At 53.1% G+C, this 18,208-nt stretch overlaps 1 protein-coding gene across 14 annotated transcripts; it reads left to right on the plus strand.

Moving 5' to 3' along the window:
* Nucleotides 1-2,042: 2,042 nt before the first annotated feature.
* ABCD4 (ATP binding cassette subfamily D member 4) lies at nucleotides 2,043-18,138 on the plus strand. Of its 14 annotated transcripts, none has more exons than XM_069783896.1 (19): nucleotides 2,043-2,161; nucleotides 2,389-2,513; nucleotides 2,644-2,906; nucleotides 2,995-3,134; nucleotides 6,304-6,420; nucleotides 6,708-6,833; nucleotides 7,712-7,762; nucleotides 10,484-10,578; nucleotides 11,565-11,686; nucleotides 12,551-12,642; nucleotides 12,818-12,907; nucleotides 13,151-13,359; nucleotides 13,657-13,748; nucleotides 13,952-13,988; nucleotides 15,177-15,226; nucleotides 15,512-15,564; nucleotides 15,915-15,991; nucleotides 17,152-17,267; nucleotides 17,434-18,138. In XM_069783896.1, exons 1-19 carry the CDS (start codon nucleotides 2,145-2,147, stop codon nucleotides 17,527-17,529), a joined length of 1,968 nt encoding a protein of 655 aa, XP_069639997.1. In that variant the 5' UTR covers nucleotides 2,043-2,144; the 3' UTR covers nucleotides 17,530-18,138. The 14 variants fall into 14 exon arrangements, 13 of the variants coding, with proteins under 13 accessions (XP_069639997.1, XP_069639995.1, XP_069639996.1 ...); XM_069783894.1 differs by having other exon boundaries at nucleotides 2,151-2,287; XM_069783895.1 differs by having other exon boundaries at nucleotides 2,151-2,287; nucleotides 13,154-13,359.
* The last annotated feature ends 70 nt before the right edge of the window (nucleotides 18,139-18,208 follow it).

Consider the following 18,208-nt stretch of genomic DNA (forward strand, 5'->3'; position numbering starts at 1 on the left):
ACAACCCTGCTCAAGTTGTGATTCCCCAGTCCTTTCCCAAGCCCTGCCCCCAGGCACACTCTGAAATGGCCATGGTGTTTGCTGGGGGAGAAACGTGAGAAGTAGAGCCAGAGTGCTGTAAAAGATGTAAATGTTTCGGTGCTGAGAGCAGCTCTGAGTGTCTAGGGCACAGCCTCGGCGGGGGGATGGAGAGGCACCGAGAAGGCACTTCTCTTTTGTTCTTGATCTTGGCTGCCTTAGGAGGGGTCCCAGGAACAATCCTAGAGCTGATTCACTAAAGCGAGCTCACAGCATGTGCTTTATCAGGTGGTGGTCGTGGGGTGACAGGGACAGGACAAAGGGCAGGGAGGAGGAGGAGGTAGGAGGAAGGGTTTGGGGCAGACAGTTATGGCCATCTCATCTCTGTGTCAGATCCCCTGACTCCCTCGGTGCTGGGAAGCCATTTCATCAGCAGGGAAGGGGAGGAATATCCCCTCACCATAAGGTGGGCGAGGGAGCAAAGGAGTCAGTTCAGTCCCGGTAACTACTGACAAGGTGACACACACAATTGCCACAGCTGCAATACTGCATCGTGAAAGGATGTGACTGCCTAGGAGCAACCGTCACCCAGGTCTGATGCAACAGCTGAGAAAAAACCCGATCCTTTTAACATAAAAATTAGTCATCGCTGAGGCCAGGTTTTCAGAGGGCTGATCTCTGCCCTCTGGAGCTTAACCTTTAGGTATGACTGATAGCATTGTGAATTCCAGCAGTAAAAGAGCTGAGAGAAGGGAGATGAGGGCAAGGAGAAAGGGACACTGCTTAGGGACAGGGCCGTTTGCTGAGAAAACGGACTGATGCATCTTTTTTCATCCCTGAGCACATATATTCTGATTTTGTCTTTTGAAGTGTCTGGACCCCTGAGCAGGTAGCAGCAGAGCAAAGACGAGGCAGATGAGGATGAGGGAAGACAAAGAGGGCTGGGAGGCAAGAAACTGCCAAGAGAATGAAGCTACCTGGCGTATGAGAAGAGGGACCCCCTTCTGCAGAAGCTCTGCAGAAGAAACGGTATCGACAGGACGGTAGGTGTGAGAGATGCACAAGGAAGGAAGGGACTCCAGCTCGTAGGATCCCTCACCTCTTATCATCAGACTTGTCCAGAAACTTACTTGTGCTGAAACATTTCATAACCCAGAGTTCGGGCGACTACCCGAATCTGGAAAAAAAATAGTTGGTTTCTGTATTAAACTTGGGATCACTGAGAAGCCAGAGAGGGTGAATTCACTGACACAGCCCATTGCTGCTTTCTCGAAGTCCCTCCCTCCCCCCGCCCGCAGTTTCGCACTGCCCCGCTCCCGTCGGCGCAAGACAGCGGGGAGCACACACTGCCATTCACCGTCACACCGGGGGTCGCTGCCTTATACCGAGGTCCCAGCTTGAGAAATCCCCCGCAGACAGCGGCCACCACAAATTGCGCGTCCTTTTGAAGCAACCCGAAACCTCACTGCCCGCCCCAAAATGACCCAAACGTGCCGGGCTCAGCCCTGCTTTCCCACGTCCCCCGTGACAAGCGGGCAATGCCTGCTGCCCACGGGGACCATCCCTCAGCCTCTGGGGTCCCCAGAAGGAGCAGCTCGCCCTTGTCCAGCTCCTTCCTCAGGAGGAGGGGCGGCAGTGCCCTGTTTCTCCGGCCTCGCAGCCCGTGGCAGCCGGGACGCGGCTCGGCCCTGGAGCCGGCCCGGCAGCCACGGCCCTGCCAAGCCACGGCCTCTGGGCCTCTGCCCCGGCTGGCGCCCAGCGCGGGCGGCCGGGACACCGCGCCGCAGCTCAGCCAGCGGACCGGCTGTGCAAGCAGGCAGGCAGGCAGGCGGCGAGGAGGCGACGAGGGACGCGAGCACGGCCCGCGGCCCCGGGAGCTCCCGCCGGACCCCGCGGCTGCCTGGGTAGGCCACGGGGCCGGCCGGGGCCGGCCGCTCCCCCCCTCCTCCGCCCGGCGCCGCCAGGGGGCGCTGTGTCCCGCGGGCAGCGCGGCGCCTCGCCAGGGGGCGCTGCCGCTCGGTCGCCTGTGGGCGAGGACGGGATCTCTGTGGTGACGCCGCAGCCGGAAGCGTTCGGGGGGAGCGGCGGCGGGCGCCCCTGCCCGGGGGCAGGGGGGCGCGGAGCTGATGGACGGCGAGGCGAGGTGATGAATATTCATGTCGTAGCGCCCTCGGGGGCGGGGCCCGGGCCTCGCCTGCCCGCCCGTGTCCGGCCGGGTGCTGATGGCGGGAGGCAGCGCCGGGGCGGGTGGAGCCGGGGCCGGCGGCCGGTGAGGAGGGGGGCCGGGCTCGGGGGTGCCTCGGCGGGTCGGAGGGGAGGTGGGCACCCCCGAGAGCTGAGTGCCGGCCCCCGCGTCTTCCTCCGTTGCAGGCCTGGCCCCCGGCTGGACGGGCTGTTCCTGCGGCGCTTCCTGCGGCTGCAGGCCGTGCTCTTCCCCGGCTGGCCCTCCCCCAGCGCCCTGATGTTCCTGACGCTGCTCGGCGTCGCCTTGCTGGGTGAGCCTGGGGTGGTGGGGAGGGGGGGCCGCACCCCGCGTCTGCTCCCCGTTCCCCCGTGCTCCCCCCCGCCTTTTGCCGTGCCACCGCCGGCCTTCATGTCCCGCCCGCGCTTGCCTCTCTCCTCCAGAGCAGCTGGTCATTTACCAGGTCGGCGTCATCCCCAGCCGGTACTATGAGGTCCTGGGGAACAAGGACTTCTCCGGGTTCAAAACGCTGACTGCCGTTGCCCTGACTCTGATCGTAGCGAACTCCACGGTAAGGCAGGCCAGAGGCTCCCGTGTCTTGGGAGGGAAAGGGAAAGCTGCCCCGGGCCCCCGGCGTGATCCTGGTGCCGAAGGATTGAGGTCTGCCCTTGCCCCGTTAGGTAGCTACCTGTGGGACAGATCACTGGTACGAACTGTTAGTTTTTATTTCATTTGAGGAAATGCTTGTTCTTCTCGCTCATCTTTTCCCGTCTGTCTCCTTGCCCTCATTCCAGCTAAAGAGCTTCGACCAGTTTATCTGCAACATGATGTACGTGAGCTGGAGGAAATCCCTCACCGAATACCTCCACAGCTGCTACTTCCAAGGCCAGGTCTACTACAGCCTGCACGTGCTGCGCGAGGACATCGATAACCCGTAGGCTGCTTGTGGCTTCTCTCAGCCTCTTGCTTGGCTTCTCCTGGGCTGCTCTGCAGCTTTTCCTGACTTCTCTGTCTCTCTGGGTAGGGGCTTGAGCCCTAGAAGCATTTGCCATCTGGGCACAAATAGCCTTTTCTGCCCTGGGTGGGAGGTGGTGCCTGTTGCTGGGATCTCCCATGACTGCTGGTCATGAGATGGTTTTAGGAGTAGGATGTTTCTGTTGCGAGGCAAATGGAGGCCCAGCAGAACAGGGAACTAGTGCTGCTATAAAACATGCCGTCTGCAGACTCAACCCTTGACACTCAGTGTGATGTTGCAAAGGGCCTGGCTGGAGTCAGAGAGCACCGCCTCTCCCTGCCTTCACGCAGCCAGTGTGTTAGGACAGTCCCTGTTGTTCTGTTTGAACTTCAACCACCAGAGCTTCCAGCTGAACACAGTTCTTTTTTAGTTGGGTTTTTAGTGGTTTCAATAACCCATGGGAGCTACATCCAGGAAGGGCTTTGTTTTGCACTGTATGAGGGCCACCTTTCCTGTTCCTAGGAAGGAAATGTCAGAGGTGACTTGAAATATGAGAGAAGGAGGAGCATTCAGTCCCTCCTTGCTTATCTCAGCCCACCTCGAGATCCCCTTCCAGTTTGCTTTGTGCACTGTCGTGCTTACTGCAGAGCTGCTGATCTAACCCGGGCTGTGCAGCGAAGGTTGAACGCCTTCCTTCCTCACAACTGCGTGCTGACCCTGGCCTTCCAGCCTGTCCTTGCTGGACACTGCTGTTGTAGTTATTCACTCTGAAGTATTAAAGATCCTACATTAGATATCATGTAAGAGGTAGAGGCTTTTTTTCCCCTCCAGAATTTAAAGAAGTTGTTATTAAATACTTGCTGAAAAACTAGAAAGCAGGGGATGACTTCTTCCAAATTATGTGGCTTTATACAGTTGTTTTGAGACTTTAAGCTCTCCTGCCCTGGAGGGGACGCTTCTGGTCACACGTTGATGGTACCAGAGGAGACCGGGCCTGAGGTCCCTGTGAGAAATGGCTGTCTTGCAGGGACTCCTAACTGTTGTCCATAGTGGTGACCTCAAGGAACTGAAACAGCTGCCGTGCTTCTGCTGCCCAGTGTTCCTGGCTGCCTGTCCTTGCCTCTTTGTTGCACAGTGTGGTTTGTGTGGCTGCAGAATGGAATCGTGCTGGGTATCTCAGATGTTTTTTTGTCTGTATCATTTTTCAGCCAGATGCGTTCCCTGGCTGCTTCTGCTGGCCTAGTGCTAGGACACAGCCCGAGTAAGAGCAATCAGCTGTGCGCCAGGGGTGCAGCAAGCAAGGAGAGGTCTTAGCTTGGGTCAAACAGCCCTACTGCCAAACGTGAAATCACAGCTTCATGATGTTGATGCACTTTCCAGCCCCTGATGGGGTTACTCCCACCCTAGTTAAATGTTCATTTCTGGTAGTGTTTTGCAGTTGTATGGAGTTGCAAGGAGAGGTTAAAAAGCCATGCCTGTCACCAAGGCATGCAGTGCTTCCCAGGAAGTGTAGCACATTGGCCACAGCTAGAAGCTTCTGCATGCCTGTCTTTTCCTTTGGTGGGGGTGGGGTGGGGTGGGGAAGGGGAGGACAGAGGCCCCTCTCCACATTGACTATCCTGCTCAACTATCCTGCTTAGGTTTATTTTTAACCAGGGAGTGTGCTCACATTGTGCAGTGAAATGCATGAGATAACTGGGTCAGTCTGCTCTGCAGTGATGGAGCCAGCTCTCCTGACCTCAGCAGACCAAATGTGTGGGATTGCTGCAGAGTATTTTTCATTACCACCTTGCTTCTGCTCAAACATCCAATCTTATTGTTCAGTGTCTTTTTTGGTGCCACTACAAATATTTTCTTTATCTTGCAGTTCCTTGGTAAGAATTTTTTCCCTGCACCGGGTACTTAGAGAATGAACTAGAGCAATGAAGTGACCTCCATTATGCAGTGCAAAACAAACTGAGTGTTAGATGCATGGTGTCATCCATCTAGAAGGAATGAAGAGTGGGTTATGAGTGGCATACAAACACTTGCAGCTCTTAGCAGGGCATTTGAGTTGATGTTTATGTGTTATCATTACATGTTGCTTAATAGCTCATAAAAAGCAATATTCTGCCATGAGTCTATAGTATGACTTAAATTATAACTTTATGGGAACAATTACAGTCTGAGGAAAAGGAAAAATGATGACTGTAAGGTCAGTCAGGGTGAGAGCTGCCCCAAAATTAAATCCATTGCTGTTCCAGGACTGTAAAAAGAGTTGAGAGAGGAATGTCCCTGTGGTTGTATCTGCACTGATGTCTAAGCGGGAGTCCAGTCTTGTGCTTCATTCTGGACTCTAACATTCACAGTTGTGGCCTTTCCATCTGTGCTTAGAGCATCAGACTGAAGCCCTCATCCACGTGTTCTGGACAGATGAGGTGCCAAGGGAGTAAATATGCTGAAATCCTTTCTAGTTACCCCAAATGCAACTCCTGCTCAGCAGTGGGCCAGACGGGACTTGAGGGTCTGTCACCCATGTGCCTGCTGCCGATGGGGTGCGCTGCTGCCTGCTCTTGTGGGATGGAGGTGGGTGGAAGCACTTTCTTCCTTGCAGCAAAGGGACTGGAGCGCACTCCATGTAGAGTGAACGGACCAGCTACTGTGGAAGGGTTGGCTTTGATGGAAGCGTTTGCAAATGTCCAACAGCTGGTGAAGGCCTGGCCTGTGCCCTAGCCAGTCCTTGTGGCTCTGATGCCTGAGATGCAGCACAAGTACTGAAGGTTTGGGGGAGAGTCAGTAGTTTTTGGTAGTACGGGGGTGGGTCCAGGAGAGGAGTAAAGGACAAGGATGCAGAGACCTTTAGCACAGAGTTGAGCAATGTTGCACATGGAACAAGGGGTTAATACAAGGAACAGGGTGAAAGTAACAGAAGGAGCTGTTCTTCCTGGGTGCCAGGAAGGCCCTTGGGTGGGTCCTCCTGGGCCATGGAAATTGTCTCCTATGGGGGAACAGGAGTCACAGCTGCAGGTCCCTCCCAGGCAGGGTTGTTCACTTGCACCCTGTTCTAAGTTCAGGCAATGAAACAGCCTGGCTTGTACTCTGTTAGGGAGTTAGTACTGGTTCTCGCTCCTGGGCTTTAACAGCATCTGTGGCTCTTTGTGTTGAGCAGGGACCAGCGCATCAGCCAGGATGTGGAGAGGTTCTGCAGGCAGCTCAGCTCCATGGCCAGAAAACTCATCATCTCACCCTTCACGCTGGCCTACTACACGTACCAGTGCTTCCACAGGTAAGGACCCGTACTGGCCCTGCTTTCACACCTCTTTCTTATGCTCTTTTTTGAAGCCTGGCACCCATGTTACAACTCACCAGAGGAACACTTGTACGTATGGGTGAGCAGTCTCTGCACTGCAAAGGCAGTTCTGCCTTGGGGATGCTGGAGTGTGCAGTGCTGGCCTCCAGACCTCTGTGAAAGCCAAGAGAGGTGACAGTTGAGGGCTCTGACTGCTTGAGCCCAAGGGTGCTAGGGTGTACTTTTGCTTGGATTATTAGCTGACCTCTCCTTCTCCTCTGTAGCACAGGCTGGCTAGGCCCGGTGAGCATCTTTGGGTATTTCATCATTGGGACAATTGTCAACAAAGTATTGATGAGCCCAATTGTGTCTAAACTTGTGCAGCAGGAAAAACTGGAGGGGGATTTCAGGTGAGTCCCAGCAGGGCAGTGTTTTCACTGCCTCTTGGCAGCTCCTGCTAAAGCTGCATTTTTGTCCCTGTTCAGTGCTGTGTACGCAGCTACTTCTCTTGTCCATGACTTTGCCCACAGTCAGAGAAACCTATCTGCACAGCGCTGCCCCAAAGTCCGTGTACTGAGCCCCCACCACCCCTTTCACTGCCCTGTGTCATGGCAGGCAGTGCCCTTGCTTCAGTATCCTGGTTCAGTCTCCAGGCTGCTTGCCTGGTCATTGCTGTTGCTGGTGCCTCTGCTAGGGCGTTGGATGTGTTCAAGAAAACTGCACATGGAGCTTCCTTGGGTACAGATGCAAGTTCAGTGAACTGCATCTACTGACAGAAATCAGGTTTCTGCTTCACCACCATCTTTATGAAGTGCCCAAAACAGCACAGTCTTTCCATATGCTCTGTAACTCGTCCCCTCCCCTTCCCCTGCAGGGTTGGCTGGGTGTGTGGCAGGCAGCTTTGCAGCTTTCCCTGGGGCTCAGGGCATCCAGGGACAGCAGCAGAAGCTGGTGTGGCACAGGGAGCCCAGACCAGGCCAGTTGGCTGTGGTGATTCTGTATGGTGGAGATGCTGGGCTAGCAAACGGGAGGCCCAAGGGCTGAGAAGATGTGCACAGAGAACAGGATACTAAACCGATGCACCACTGAGCTGGCACAGAATTATGTCATCTTGTGCTAAGCCTTGGTCTCTGGTGCCTTTTTGAGCTTACTGAGTATTTCTGTCAAGAGATGCCTCATATCAGTGCTCTGTCAGATGCAAGACAAGTTTCCTTTAGCAAGGATGTTGGCTACATAATTCGCTGGGCATTTGTGCACAATACTGATGATGTTTCTTTGGGTTGTGCAGGTTCAAGCACATGCAGATTCGTGTCAATGCGGAACCAGCTGCTTTCTACAGGTTAGTAGCATTCATTTCTTTACGTCCTTGTAAGGATCCTCCCAGCTCAGGGCATCCTTGTTGTATTCATGTATCACAGAGGAGTCCAAGTCCTGTTGCTGCAGCCGGAGCTTTCTGTCCCCTCTGTCATGCTGAAGTATCGTACAGCTCTGACGTTCTGTTCTCCTTTGCATTCTGCACATCATCTGCAGAAATACTCCACAGCAGCTGGAGACAACTATTTTTTCTCTGCCTCCCTTCTGACATCCCCAGAGGCCTGATACAGATTTGGTGCTGGCTTAGAGACCATTTCTGATGTTTTGCCAGGTCCTTACCTGAAAGATTGCTCAAGGTCTCATTGCATCTTGTCAGGATGTTCCCCCAGGGACTTGTTGCAGGTTGCTTCTGGGCCCATCCTGCTGCTGCTAACCTGCATGTCTTCTGTGGATGTGCTAGCTGTTGCCTGGCCTCCTTACCTCTGTTGCTCCTCTAGGTCAGTCTGTGCTCTGACTCTCTCAACACTGTACTGCTACTCTGTGAGTTTGCTCAGTGTTGTTTACCCCAGAGCTGAGCGCACAGTTGGGAGCCTGGCAGCACCTCCCCTCTTAGTGATGCCCTGAAGTCTGTCGAGCTGTTGCTTGGAGCCTTTAAGGTGTTTCACAGAAATGGCTAGAACCCAGAAAAAGGGCCACGATTTTACTGTAGCTTGTGCTGGGGTGCCTGGTTGGTGGGAGGAGGTCGTTGCTCCTCTCTTGTCAAGTGTCTGCCGTAGCCCTGCATGTTGTAAAATCACACTTCTCCCAGGAATTTAAGCAAGCAGCAGCTGTCCTGTCTCTGGTCTTCCCTGCTTGTGATCTGTATTTGGTTCCTTCATGCTGTAATGACTGAGCATTTCAAGTGTTGTGGTGCTGTCCCCAAAGTGGTTTGATTCAAAATAACCAATTCCATAAATATTTATATTGACAGGCATGAAACTCTGATTTAAATAACTGAAATCAGTCTTGGTTTGCATTGGCGAGTTTGAGTTATTTCTTTGTGGACTGGTTGATTCTTATTGGTTGATGATAATTTTTCTTAATGGAGAAGATAGTCTAATTATGTGCCCTTCGTTAAGCTGCAGTACTTTTCCTCACAATTTTGAAGTTTTTTATTCTATTACTAAGTAGAAAATGGAAAGTGAATTATTATACCAGAAAATGGAGTGTATTAACTTCAGTACAGTTCATTATATAGAAAAGCTTCACTTGGTGGGAAGCTAGAATTTAATTGAATTGCACAAAATGAGGCATTTTCATGGTATGAATCTTAATTAAAAATAAAGGAATTTTTAAAAAGGTTGCATTCCTAGAATTCTGCAAGAGGAGGAACACGTGGCGAGTGGCTGGTTTTGATTGCCAGACTTCTAGCTTGTAGAAGCTGTTGGTTAGATCTTGTCCTCTTGCACCTGCCTAATGATCGTTTTGGTAAACGAAGAAACAAAACCTGAGCACTGTCACCTTTTTACTTCTTTCTGTGTTTCTAAGCCTTTGGCAAACTTGCTTTAAAAGTGAACTGAATGGGAGGAAAAGCTGAAACCTTTACAGCAATCTGTCCGTCTGCAAAAGAAATAATAGCTCTGGTTGCCAGTGCCTTCCTTGCTTTTAACTCATTGTTTCCAAGGCTTTGTCCTTTCCAAATACTCAGCAGCAAAGACTGCAGCTCAGTGGTTACCTGAAATGGGCTGTGAGGCAGTAATGCCAAACTGCAGTCTAACTGGATGTATTTTTGAGAAAGAAAATGTGTTTTTCTAAGAACCAAGAATCTTTAGAACTGACTCTTCAAAAATCCTAATTTGTATTTTTTTTGTGCAGCTCCTGGCCCTATCTGCTCTGGCCCTAGTGACTCCCCCCTTGCATGGACCGTGGTGGGAGTGTGGGTGTGTGTGCTGGGCACAAGCATGTGTTGGGTGCAGGGGGAATAGCTGCTGTGGCAGGTGGGAGCCTGGAGTGAGATGTGGAGCTCTGTCTGCATTTTGCCACCTGAGGGCAGGCCAGCCCTTGCAAAGGAGCAGAAGGAGCTGCCATGCTTGCTGAAGGTGGTGGTTTAGAGCCGAGATGTGCCTCCTTGCTACTGGCTCAGCCTGGCCGTGGGAGCGTTGCTGCTAGCTCAGGTGGTGGGCGACCCCCTGGTGCCTGCGGAGACAGCCCTGGGAAAGGGGGGGCCTGTGGGGCTGGGGTCACCCACGCTGGGGGCTGCAGTGACTGGGGCATGTCTGTGTCCCACTCCTCTGGGGTGGGGAACGGGAGGAGGTGGACTGGGGCTGCTGGCCATGCAGTGGTGTTGCCTTGCTGTCACCTTCTGGACTCAACCCTGCCCTCTCCTTCCTGGCTCCAGCTGTGTAGCAGTGTTGTCCCTCTCTTCTGACCAGGCTCTGCTTGGAAAGCGTGTGTGACCTTGGGTGTACATTGTTCCAGGCTGAGGCCTCGCTGACAGTGTCTGGCCTTGCCTCACCTTCTCCTGTGTGCAACAGCAGCATCCACAGGCTCTGGGAGAGATTTGCAGGGTTGTTTGTTGCTGCCAGAGTTTCTTGGTGAAGCTCTTCAGGAAGGCGCTCTTGGCTGTTCAGTTCCTGCTCAACCAAGAGCTTGTTGCTTGGAGGCTAAGGTGCCAGACGCTTTGCAAGTCTCAGTCCTAAAGCCCATGCTTTGACCTCATTGTGGTGCTCGTGGGATGTCTGTGGCATGTTGCAATCTTATTTTACAGGGCCGGGCGAGTGGAGCACATGCGCACGGACTGGAGGCTGCAGAGCCTGCTGCAGACCCAGAGGGAGCTGATAGGGAAGGAGCTGTGGCTATACAGTGAGTGGGTAGTTTGGGGTGCAAAGTGGGGCATGTGGTAGCTCCATTGCGGTGGTCCACAGGCTTGGGAACCCTCCTGCTAGAGCAGCAGTGCTGGGTTTTCCTCTCCCGCCTCTTGCTGGACCGTGAAAGCCTTGAGGGTGAACAGAAGGTGCCTCCTGCAGTCCTAAATGGGAATCCTGTTGTGAAAAAGCCTCGGAGAGCAAAGTTGTGGAGGACCCAGTGAAGTCAGAAAATGCAGGCCCCAAAAGGGGAATCTGCAGAAAACTGTGCTTTTTATGGGGCAGGTGTTTAATGGCCAAGAAGAGAGGGAAGGACTTGAGCTTTGGGGAAGGAGAAGACTCTGTATGTGTGGTTGGGAGCTGTGGAAACTTCTTTCCTATAGAGCCTGTCCCTTGAGCATAGTTGTCCCTGGAAAAATCTCCCTTCTGCCTTTGTCTCTGGTCCAGGTTTGGGCATTAAATGACCACTATCAAGACAGCTCTTCCTCATCTCACCAGCATAATGATCTTCTGAGCAGCTTAAAGGGAGGGAGAGCCCTGAACACAGCTGTATCTGTGGGAGTTTGGGGTCTTAAGTCTTTCTGCCTCTCCTGTGCTTCAAGACAGACTTCACAGCCAACCATCGTGCCCCAGAGCTTCCTTTTTGCCCTCCCTCCTCTTTCTTGTGAGTTATCCAGGCCCCTGCAGAGTAGAAACAAGCAGGCAAAGTGGCTTTTGCCCCATAGTGGTTCCTGAGCTGTGTGTCTGGATGATGTTTCTCTGCTCAGGGGCCTGCCCCAAAGTGCTCTTTGCTTGGGAAATGAATTTTCACTGTGGTGCTTGTGCTATCATGCGAAACAGGTGGTTCTGCTCTGGTGCATTGTGAAGGGCTGAGGCAAGACCAAGGGTCTTCCTCTGACTGGGCTCATGGGCTGCACTTGAGCCTGGCTGGGACAGAGGTTCTCACCCTAACTCACTGTCTTCTCTCAATGTGCTTCTGACAAGTTGGGATCAACACCTTTGACTACCTGGGCAGCATCCTGAGCTATGTGATCATTGCCATTCCCATCTTTTCTGGGGTCTACGGTGACCTGAGTCCAACAGAGCTCAGCGCCCTTGTCAGCAAGGTGAGCTAAGGGTGATCTCCCAGACCCCATTGTGGAGGGTGTGCGGGCACTGAGGATGGAGGTTGCATGTGGGGCTGGTGGCACTGAGGCTGGATAACCTGCAGCAATTGACCTTCAGCTTAGAATGTCTCTGCCCATGGTGGCCTGGAAATGGGAGCTTGGAGCCAGTTGGTGTGTGATTAACCTGGGGGTGAGATCTGTCAAGAACACATCTACGTAAGCATTTCCTAGCTCAGACCTCTGTGTCTAAAAAAAACCAGGGGGTCAGAAAGCCTCTGGCTTTCAGCAGTATGGGTGGGGATTGGGTCCACACAGTGCTGCGGGTCCAGGTTATGCCCTGGGCTGCTGCACGTGGTGAGCCTGGCCACCTGTGAGGCTGAGCTGGCTTGCATTTGCCTTCCTGACCTGACTTGTTCCCAGATACTCAAAACTGGCTTGTGACAGAGAATGCAGAGCTAAAAATAGCTAAGTGGGCACTGCAGGCTGAGACACCCTGCTCTGAACCATGTACGGTGCTGGGGCAGGGCTGGTGGCATGCATCTGCATGACTTAGACAGGGTGAGCATGCTGGGCCCTGGGCTGGCCAGCAGGCACTCTGCAGACACCATCCCTGGGTGGCAGAAGATGTGTCCACCTGGCAAAAACTGCTATACTGAGCAGGGAAGCCTTGCTCCATCCAAACATGGTCATCTTCTCCTTCACTCCCACCACCCTGGGTGACTTCTCCAACCCTCCTTCATCTTGCTGGGACTGCTGACATGGCCAAATGTCTGGACTCCTTGGCTGCCTCCTTGCAGCCATGGAGGAAGGGGCAGTGCCCCAGCTCAGCGCTGACCCTTCCTCTGGCATGTGATTTCTCCCCAGAATGCCTTTGTTTCCATCTACCTTATTGGCTGCTTCAGCCAGCTCATAGATCTCTCCAGCACTGTGACCGATGTCGCTGGCTACACGCACAGGTGAGCTCTGCGGGCAGATCTCTGCAGGAAAGGGAAATGCGGGACAAGAATCTGCCCAGGTCTGTGCTAAATAAATAAGAAACAATTGCTTGTGAGCAAGCATAGACAAGTTTGGATATTGTGAGGAGGCTGCTGGAGTTGTCCCTGGCATTCATGCAACCTCCTGTTTGTCTAGGATTGGTGAACTACAGGAGACCTTGTTGAGCCTTGGCAGAAAAAAAAATAACAGCTACTCAGAAGTCAAAGCCAGCTGGGATTTGGATGGGTGAGTCTCCTCTCAGCAACTGGCTGGCTTGCAGCTTACGTGCCAGAGTGTGGGGCTGTCATGGGGTGGAGGTGGCCCTTGGTGTCACAGCCTGTTGCATGCAGTTGGTGGAGCAGGCAGTGCTTACTGTGATTTGTCATTCCCGGGGTGCATGGGGCAAAGCTGGTGTCACAGAGGCACAGGAGGTCTCAGCATGATCGCTTACCCCCAGATCTCTCCTCCTTTGTCTTGGTGGTGGCCCAGCAGCCATTCTGGGGAGGACCCAGTGCCAAGGGACACAGCTTTCCTTCTGGAGCGAATGACGCTCTCGGTGCCATCCTCTGGCAAGCTGCTCATCAAGGACTTGAGCCTCAGGATCTCACAAGGAAACAGTGTGATGATTGTGGGGAACACTGGCACAGGGAAGACATCTCTCCTGAGGGTCCTTGGGGGACTCTGGGAGAGCACGCAGGGTAAGGACTGCTGCTCACTGCAGCCTTCTCTTTCTCAACCAGGGCTGCCCTGTGTTTGGAAGGTGGCTCTGTGGGGTTGTAAGGCCAGTGCCACCTTGTAATGGTGAATGTGTCACTGATGCATTGGAGCCACCCATCTCTATTGCATGCTCTGCTCTGGCTCTCATTGCTTTGCCCTGTGTTGCAAATACACCTATTCTGGAATTTATTGGTTACTTCCTGGGGCAGGGCTGCGGGGGGGTGGGGGGTAATTGTTGGCTGGCACTGCAGGCTTGGCATGAGTGTGTCTCTGTGCAGGGAGCATCAAGATGCTGACCTGCTTTGGCCCTCGGGGAGTGGTGTTCCTGCCGCAGCGGCCCTTCTTCACCGATGGAAGCCTGCGTGAGCAGGTGAGCCCAGGGGCTGCCTCTACTGTCCCCAGTTCTGCTCCCAGCTGTGCCTTGCAAACCTGTGTGCTGCAGAAAGGCCTGCAAGAGGGAGGGTGCCTGTCGCTGCTCCTTCCCTCGTGCCTGAGTTCATGCCACTGCCATTGCATCTCTCATGGACTGTGTCCAGCTCCCTCTGACATGGCTTCTTTTGCTTTGTTAAACAGGTGATCTATCCCCTGAAGGAGATCTATCCAGTTTCAGGTATTTTAATGGAAATTCATTAGAGCAATTAGCCAACCCAGCAGTGTCAACTCCCTGTCCTGTACATAGTGCAGCTTCTTCCCTACCATGCCCCTTCAGGAGCACTCATCCATTTTGCTTTTGTTGCCCTCTGCTTTTCCCTGGAAGATTTACCTTAGTGTAGGTTAAGGTCAGCTCTGTGTTCCCTCCCATTTGCGAGGGAACATATTCTCTGGATAAGAACATATTCTCTTGATGCAATGAGGACAAGCTGGCCACGCTCTGCATGTTGTGCTAGACATGTGATACGTGTTGAGGCACCTTGCTGTTGGGATACATCTGATCTGTCTGGTACAACCTGCCTTTGGGCAAGCTATGTTTGCCTTCATCTCATTTTCCATCCACCTCCATCTTTCACTGTTCCTCTTTTTCAAATGATGCGCCAGGGCCTTGCATGCCGTCAAGGTCAGACTAGATGGATCCTTTCTCTTCCCTGCCCTTTTCCCAAGTGAGACCACATGTGGTCTGCTGCAGCTTGGAGATGTCCAGGTTTAAGTTTCTGTCTGAGTAAAGCGGTGTTATGTGCTGCTTTCAAACTCTTGGGAGTCACGGTCTTGCAGAGAGCAACAGCAGCCGTCAGCTACTGTTGTGGCTCTTCAGCAGCTTCAGAGAGGTCCATGGCTGATGCACAGCACTTCTGCTCAGCTTCCATAGCTGCTGACTGTACCAGCTCAAGTGTCTGTTCTGTTCCACATCTGGTTCACCCTGAGGTTTTTCCATCCCACATAGGATCCTTTTGCTGGCTGTTACCAGAGCCTTGCTCCCATGACTCCACCACCTGCAGCGTACAGTGGGCAGTCAGCCATAAGAGAGCAGCTGGTGGGCAGGGCCTTGGCAATTGAAGCCTGGATCCTTGTGTTCTGGCTGTGTCCATCTGTGACCATGGACTGAGCCAAGTCTCAGGTGTATCTGTGGAGCCCAGCTACATCCTGGCATGCTGCTCACAGGCATGGTTAACATTTTTAAGGAAGGTCACTCTTTGGGAGCTCTCTGTGCCAAAGCTGAGGACCTGATATAGTTAAGTGGTTGAGTCAGCTACACTGGATGTCAGGAGATCCTCCAATCCATCCCTCCTGCCCCACCGACTCCTTGCAGCTGTGGCCTCAGCACATATTGCCTCTGCTTATGCTTTACTGCTTTCTCCCCTAGGGTCTGCAGATGATGAGAGAATTGTGCGATTCCTGGAGCTGGCTGGGCTGGTGAGTCCCTGGTAGTGCTGCTGCCGCCTTTGATGGTGCTGCCAGCGAGGGAAGAAGGGATGAGGTTTTGTGGCAGAACAGCATGACTCTGTGCTGGACACATGCAGGGACATTGTCTGCAGGTGGGAGCAGGACTGTCCATGGGACAGGCAGAGGAGGAGGGATACAGAGCAACTTCAGCTCAAGCGGGAAAAGAGAGAGTAGCAGGAAGGGGGTGGTTATGCTCAGGGCCGTGGGCTGACAGGGTTGGGGGCTGTGTTTACAAGTCTGCTGTGCTCTCTGCAGACTGATTTGCTGGCAAGGGCTGGAGGACTGGACAAGCACGTGGACTGGAACTGGTAAGGGAGCTTGCTGTCTGCGTGAATTTGGGTGATTCCTCCGGGTGGGGAACATGTCTAAGCAGATGCACATTGCTGCTGGACTTAGGAATATCTGTGTCCAGCTGTGTCATGTAGGAGGTGGGCAGTATACAGGGGCAAAGCCTTCATGCCCCAAATATCAATGTCATCACCAGCCATGCTGCTCTGCAGGCACCTGACTGTGCACAGGGGTGCAGAGCCAGTCCCAGCATGGAGGGGGACACACAGGGACAGTTGCTTGCTGGGGTATCCAATATCAGCAACCATAAGCTCTTTGGCAAACGAGCTCTTTTTATTGAGGGAGATTTTGAATCTCAACCCTGCTGCAGGTATGACATCCTGTCCCCAGGGGAGATGCAGAGGCTCTCGTTTGCACGGCTCTTCTACCTCCAGCCAAAATATGCGGGTGAGTGAATGACTGCAACAGAAAAGGGGGGGAGGGTGGGAAAGGCCTTTGGTGTAAAGAGAAGCTGGTACAGAGAGAGCTTATGAAATCCCTTCTTTGCTAGGAACATGCTGCATCTTCATTGTTATTTTACCAGTGTAGCACACAGAGGATTCAGGGTGAAAACATTTCATTATCTGTGTGGAGGGTGGTGAATCAAGAGGCTGTATATAAAACATTCTCTTCTTGGGGAACTAGTGATTAATATTCTTGGTCCAGGTCCGATGACACCTGAAGAAGCCCCCTCTCGGCATGCTCACTGGTTGCCATGTAAAGAAGTGTGCATGCTAGGGAGCATGGCGTCAGCTGCCATATCTGAAGCTCATGAACCTCTGCAGGGTTATGGATGGAATGTGGGAAATTTAGCTGTAACGCAGCAAAAGAAGTGAAGGAGCAGTGGAAGAAACGGTCCTGAGAGATCACAGAAGCAGCTCCCGTTAGCAGATGGGGCTAATTCCTTTGCATACATAGATTGCTAGTGACTGCTGGGGACTGGCGGGGGCTGTTGGAGGACTTGTCATGAGGGCCAGGGTGGGTGTGGGTGAACAGAGCCAGTGTCGGTAGCATGTAGCCACATCTAAGTACCTCTCTTCCCCTGAAGCCTGCGGTGCGTTTCAGTGCTGTCTGGGCAGAAGGAACCTGTGGATTGCAAACTAAAAGCTGTAGACATGATGTAAACCAAATTATATTTATCTGCTCCAGATCTGTAGTATTTACCCTTAACTGACAGGAAGGTGCCTCAGGCCATCCTGGATGCTCCAGGTGGGAGGGGTGCACAGGCTGCTGCTCAGCCTGGTGCTCTTGCATACCACCTGCCTTGAGAAGGTTGCATCTTGGCTTTCACAACAGTGAGGACGAGGCAGTGGCTGGCAGCTGTTGAGGGAGAGGAATGAGGTGAACGGCATGGCTTGGGTGGATTCAAGGGCTTGTGGGGAAGGGCAGCTTTCCCAGTTGACTGACAGCAGCTGTACCACAGGAAAATCAGAGTCCTTGGGCTTCTCCAGATGTTCTTGGTGAACTCAGGTTAATATGTGAAATGTTCTCTGCAGTTGCTGCTCTTTTGCCTAGGGGGAGATGACTGGTTGGGAGGGGATTTGTGGCACTCATTACTTTTCTCTTAGTGCTAGATGAAGCCACCAGTGCCCTCACAGAAGAGGTGGAGCATGAACTGTATCGTGTGTGCCTTCAGCTGGGCATGACGCTGATTAGTGTGGGACACAGGGCCAGCCTGGAAAAGGTGAGACAGGGAGACAGCGCTCCACGCCTGCCTGGTGGTGGCAAGAAAGGGGAGGTAGAGAGGGGCCCTGGTGAGCAGAGGGGAGTGACTGAGGTTGGCAAGCCTCACAGTGGGAGGATATACCCTCATAGAAACATCCCTCAGTCATTGTGTTATTGAATTGCAGTTCCACAGCTGGATTTTGAAACTTCATGGGGAGGGAAGATGGGAGCTCACTCAGCGCGAGAAGGTGAAGCAGCTCCCAGTGGGGGAAGGATGCTGAAAAACATGCCCTTGTCTGGTCAGCCGCAGAACCTGTACACGCGTGGGAGAGCTCTGAATAGTAGACATGGAGCTGCCGAGCCAGCGGCCGTCAACAAGGGATTCATCCAGTGCAAGACCAGTTCTGGATTTTGCTGATGGACACAGAGCCAAGTCTGAACTCATGGTGTGGGGTTCTGCCAGGAGCAGATACATCTATGCGATCCTTCTCCCACCCCCTTCTCCTGCCTCCCTCCCTCTCATGGGGGAAAGGGCTGAGCTGCTAGGCTGCCCAAAGAGAAGATGCTGCTTATGGGGCTTGTAGAAGCAATGGCGAGAGAAACCTCCACTTGTCCAGGATGCAGTGGTGCAAGGCTAGGATGCAGCCTCCTGTTCTGCCCTCTGTGCCTTGCTGGGACCTCTGTCTCTTTGATGCACAGCTCTGCAGAACAGACTTCTGTACCTGTGGCTCTGTTGAGGGTTGTGCTCCCCAGCAGGAGCCAAGGGATGCACTGTAAGGGGAAGAGAATGCTGGCACAGAAAAGGGGCATGTCTCTGCTCTCCTTCTGACACAGGGTTACAGGTCAAAGGAACATTTCTGTATTAAAATCTGGGGCCTGTTTTCCAAAGATTTTTATGGAGAAGAGACAGTATTTGTTAACCAGACTGCTGCATCTTTTCCTTCTGGGGTTTGCTTTGGA

This window comes from Haliaeetus albicilla, chromosome 5 (assembly GCF_947461875.1).
Source record: "Haliaeetus albicilla chromosome 5, bHalAlb1.1, whole genome shotgun sequence".
Taxonomy (NCBI): Eukaryota; Metazoa; Chordata; class Aves; order Accipitriformes; family Accipitridae; genus Haliaeetus; species Haliaeetus albicilla.

Bases quoted from the DNA above. Each gene is read 5' to 3' on its own strand.
- ABCD4 (XM_069783894.1), top strand. From the start codon at position 2,241: ATGGCGGGAGGCAGCGCCGGGGCGGGTGGAGCCGGGGCCGGCGGCCG. The intron at 10,579-11,564 runs GTGAGTGGGTAG...GCTTCTGACAAG, and splicing joins GAAGGAGCTGTGGCTATACA to TTGGGATCAACACCTTTGAC. The intron at 13,989-15,176 runs GTATTTTAATGG...TTTCTCCCCTAG, and splicing joins GGAGATCTATCCAGTTTCAG to GGTCTGCAGATGATGAGAGA.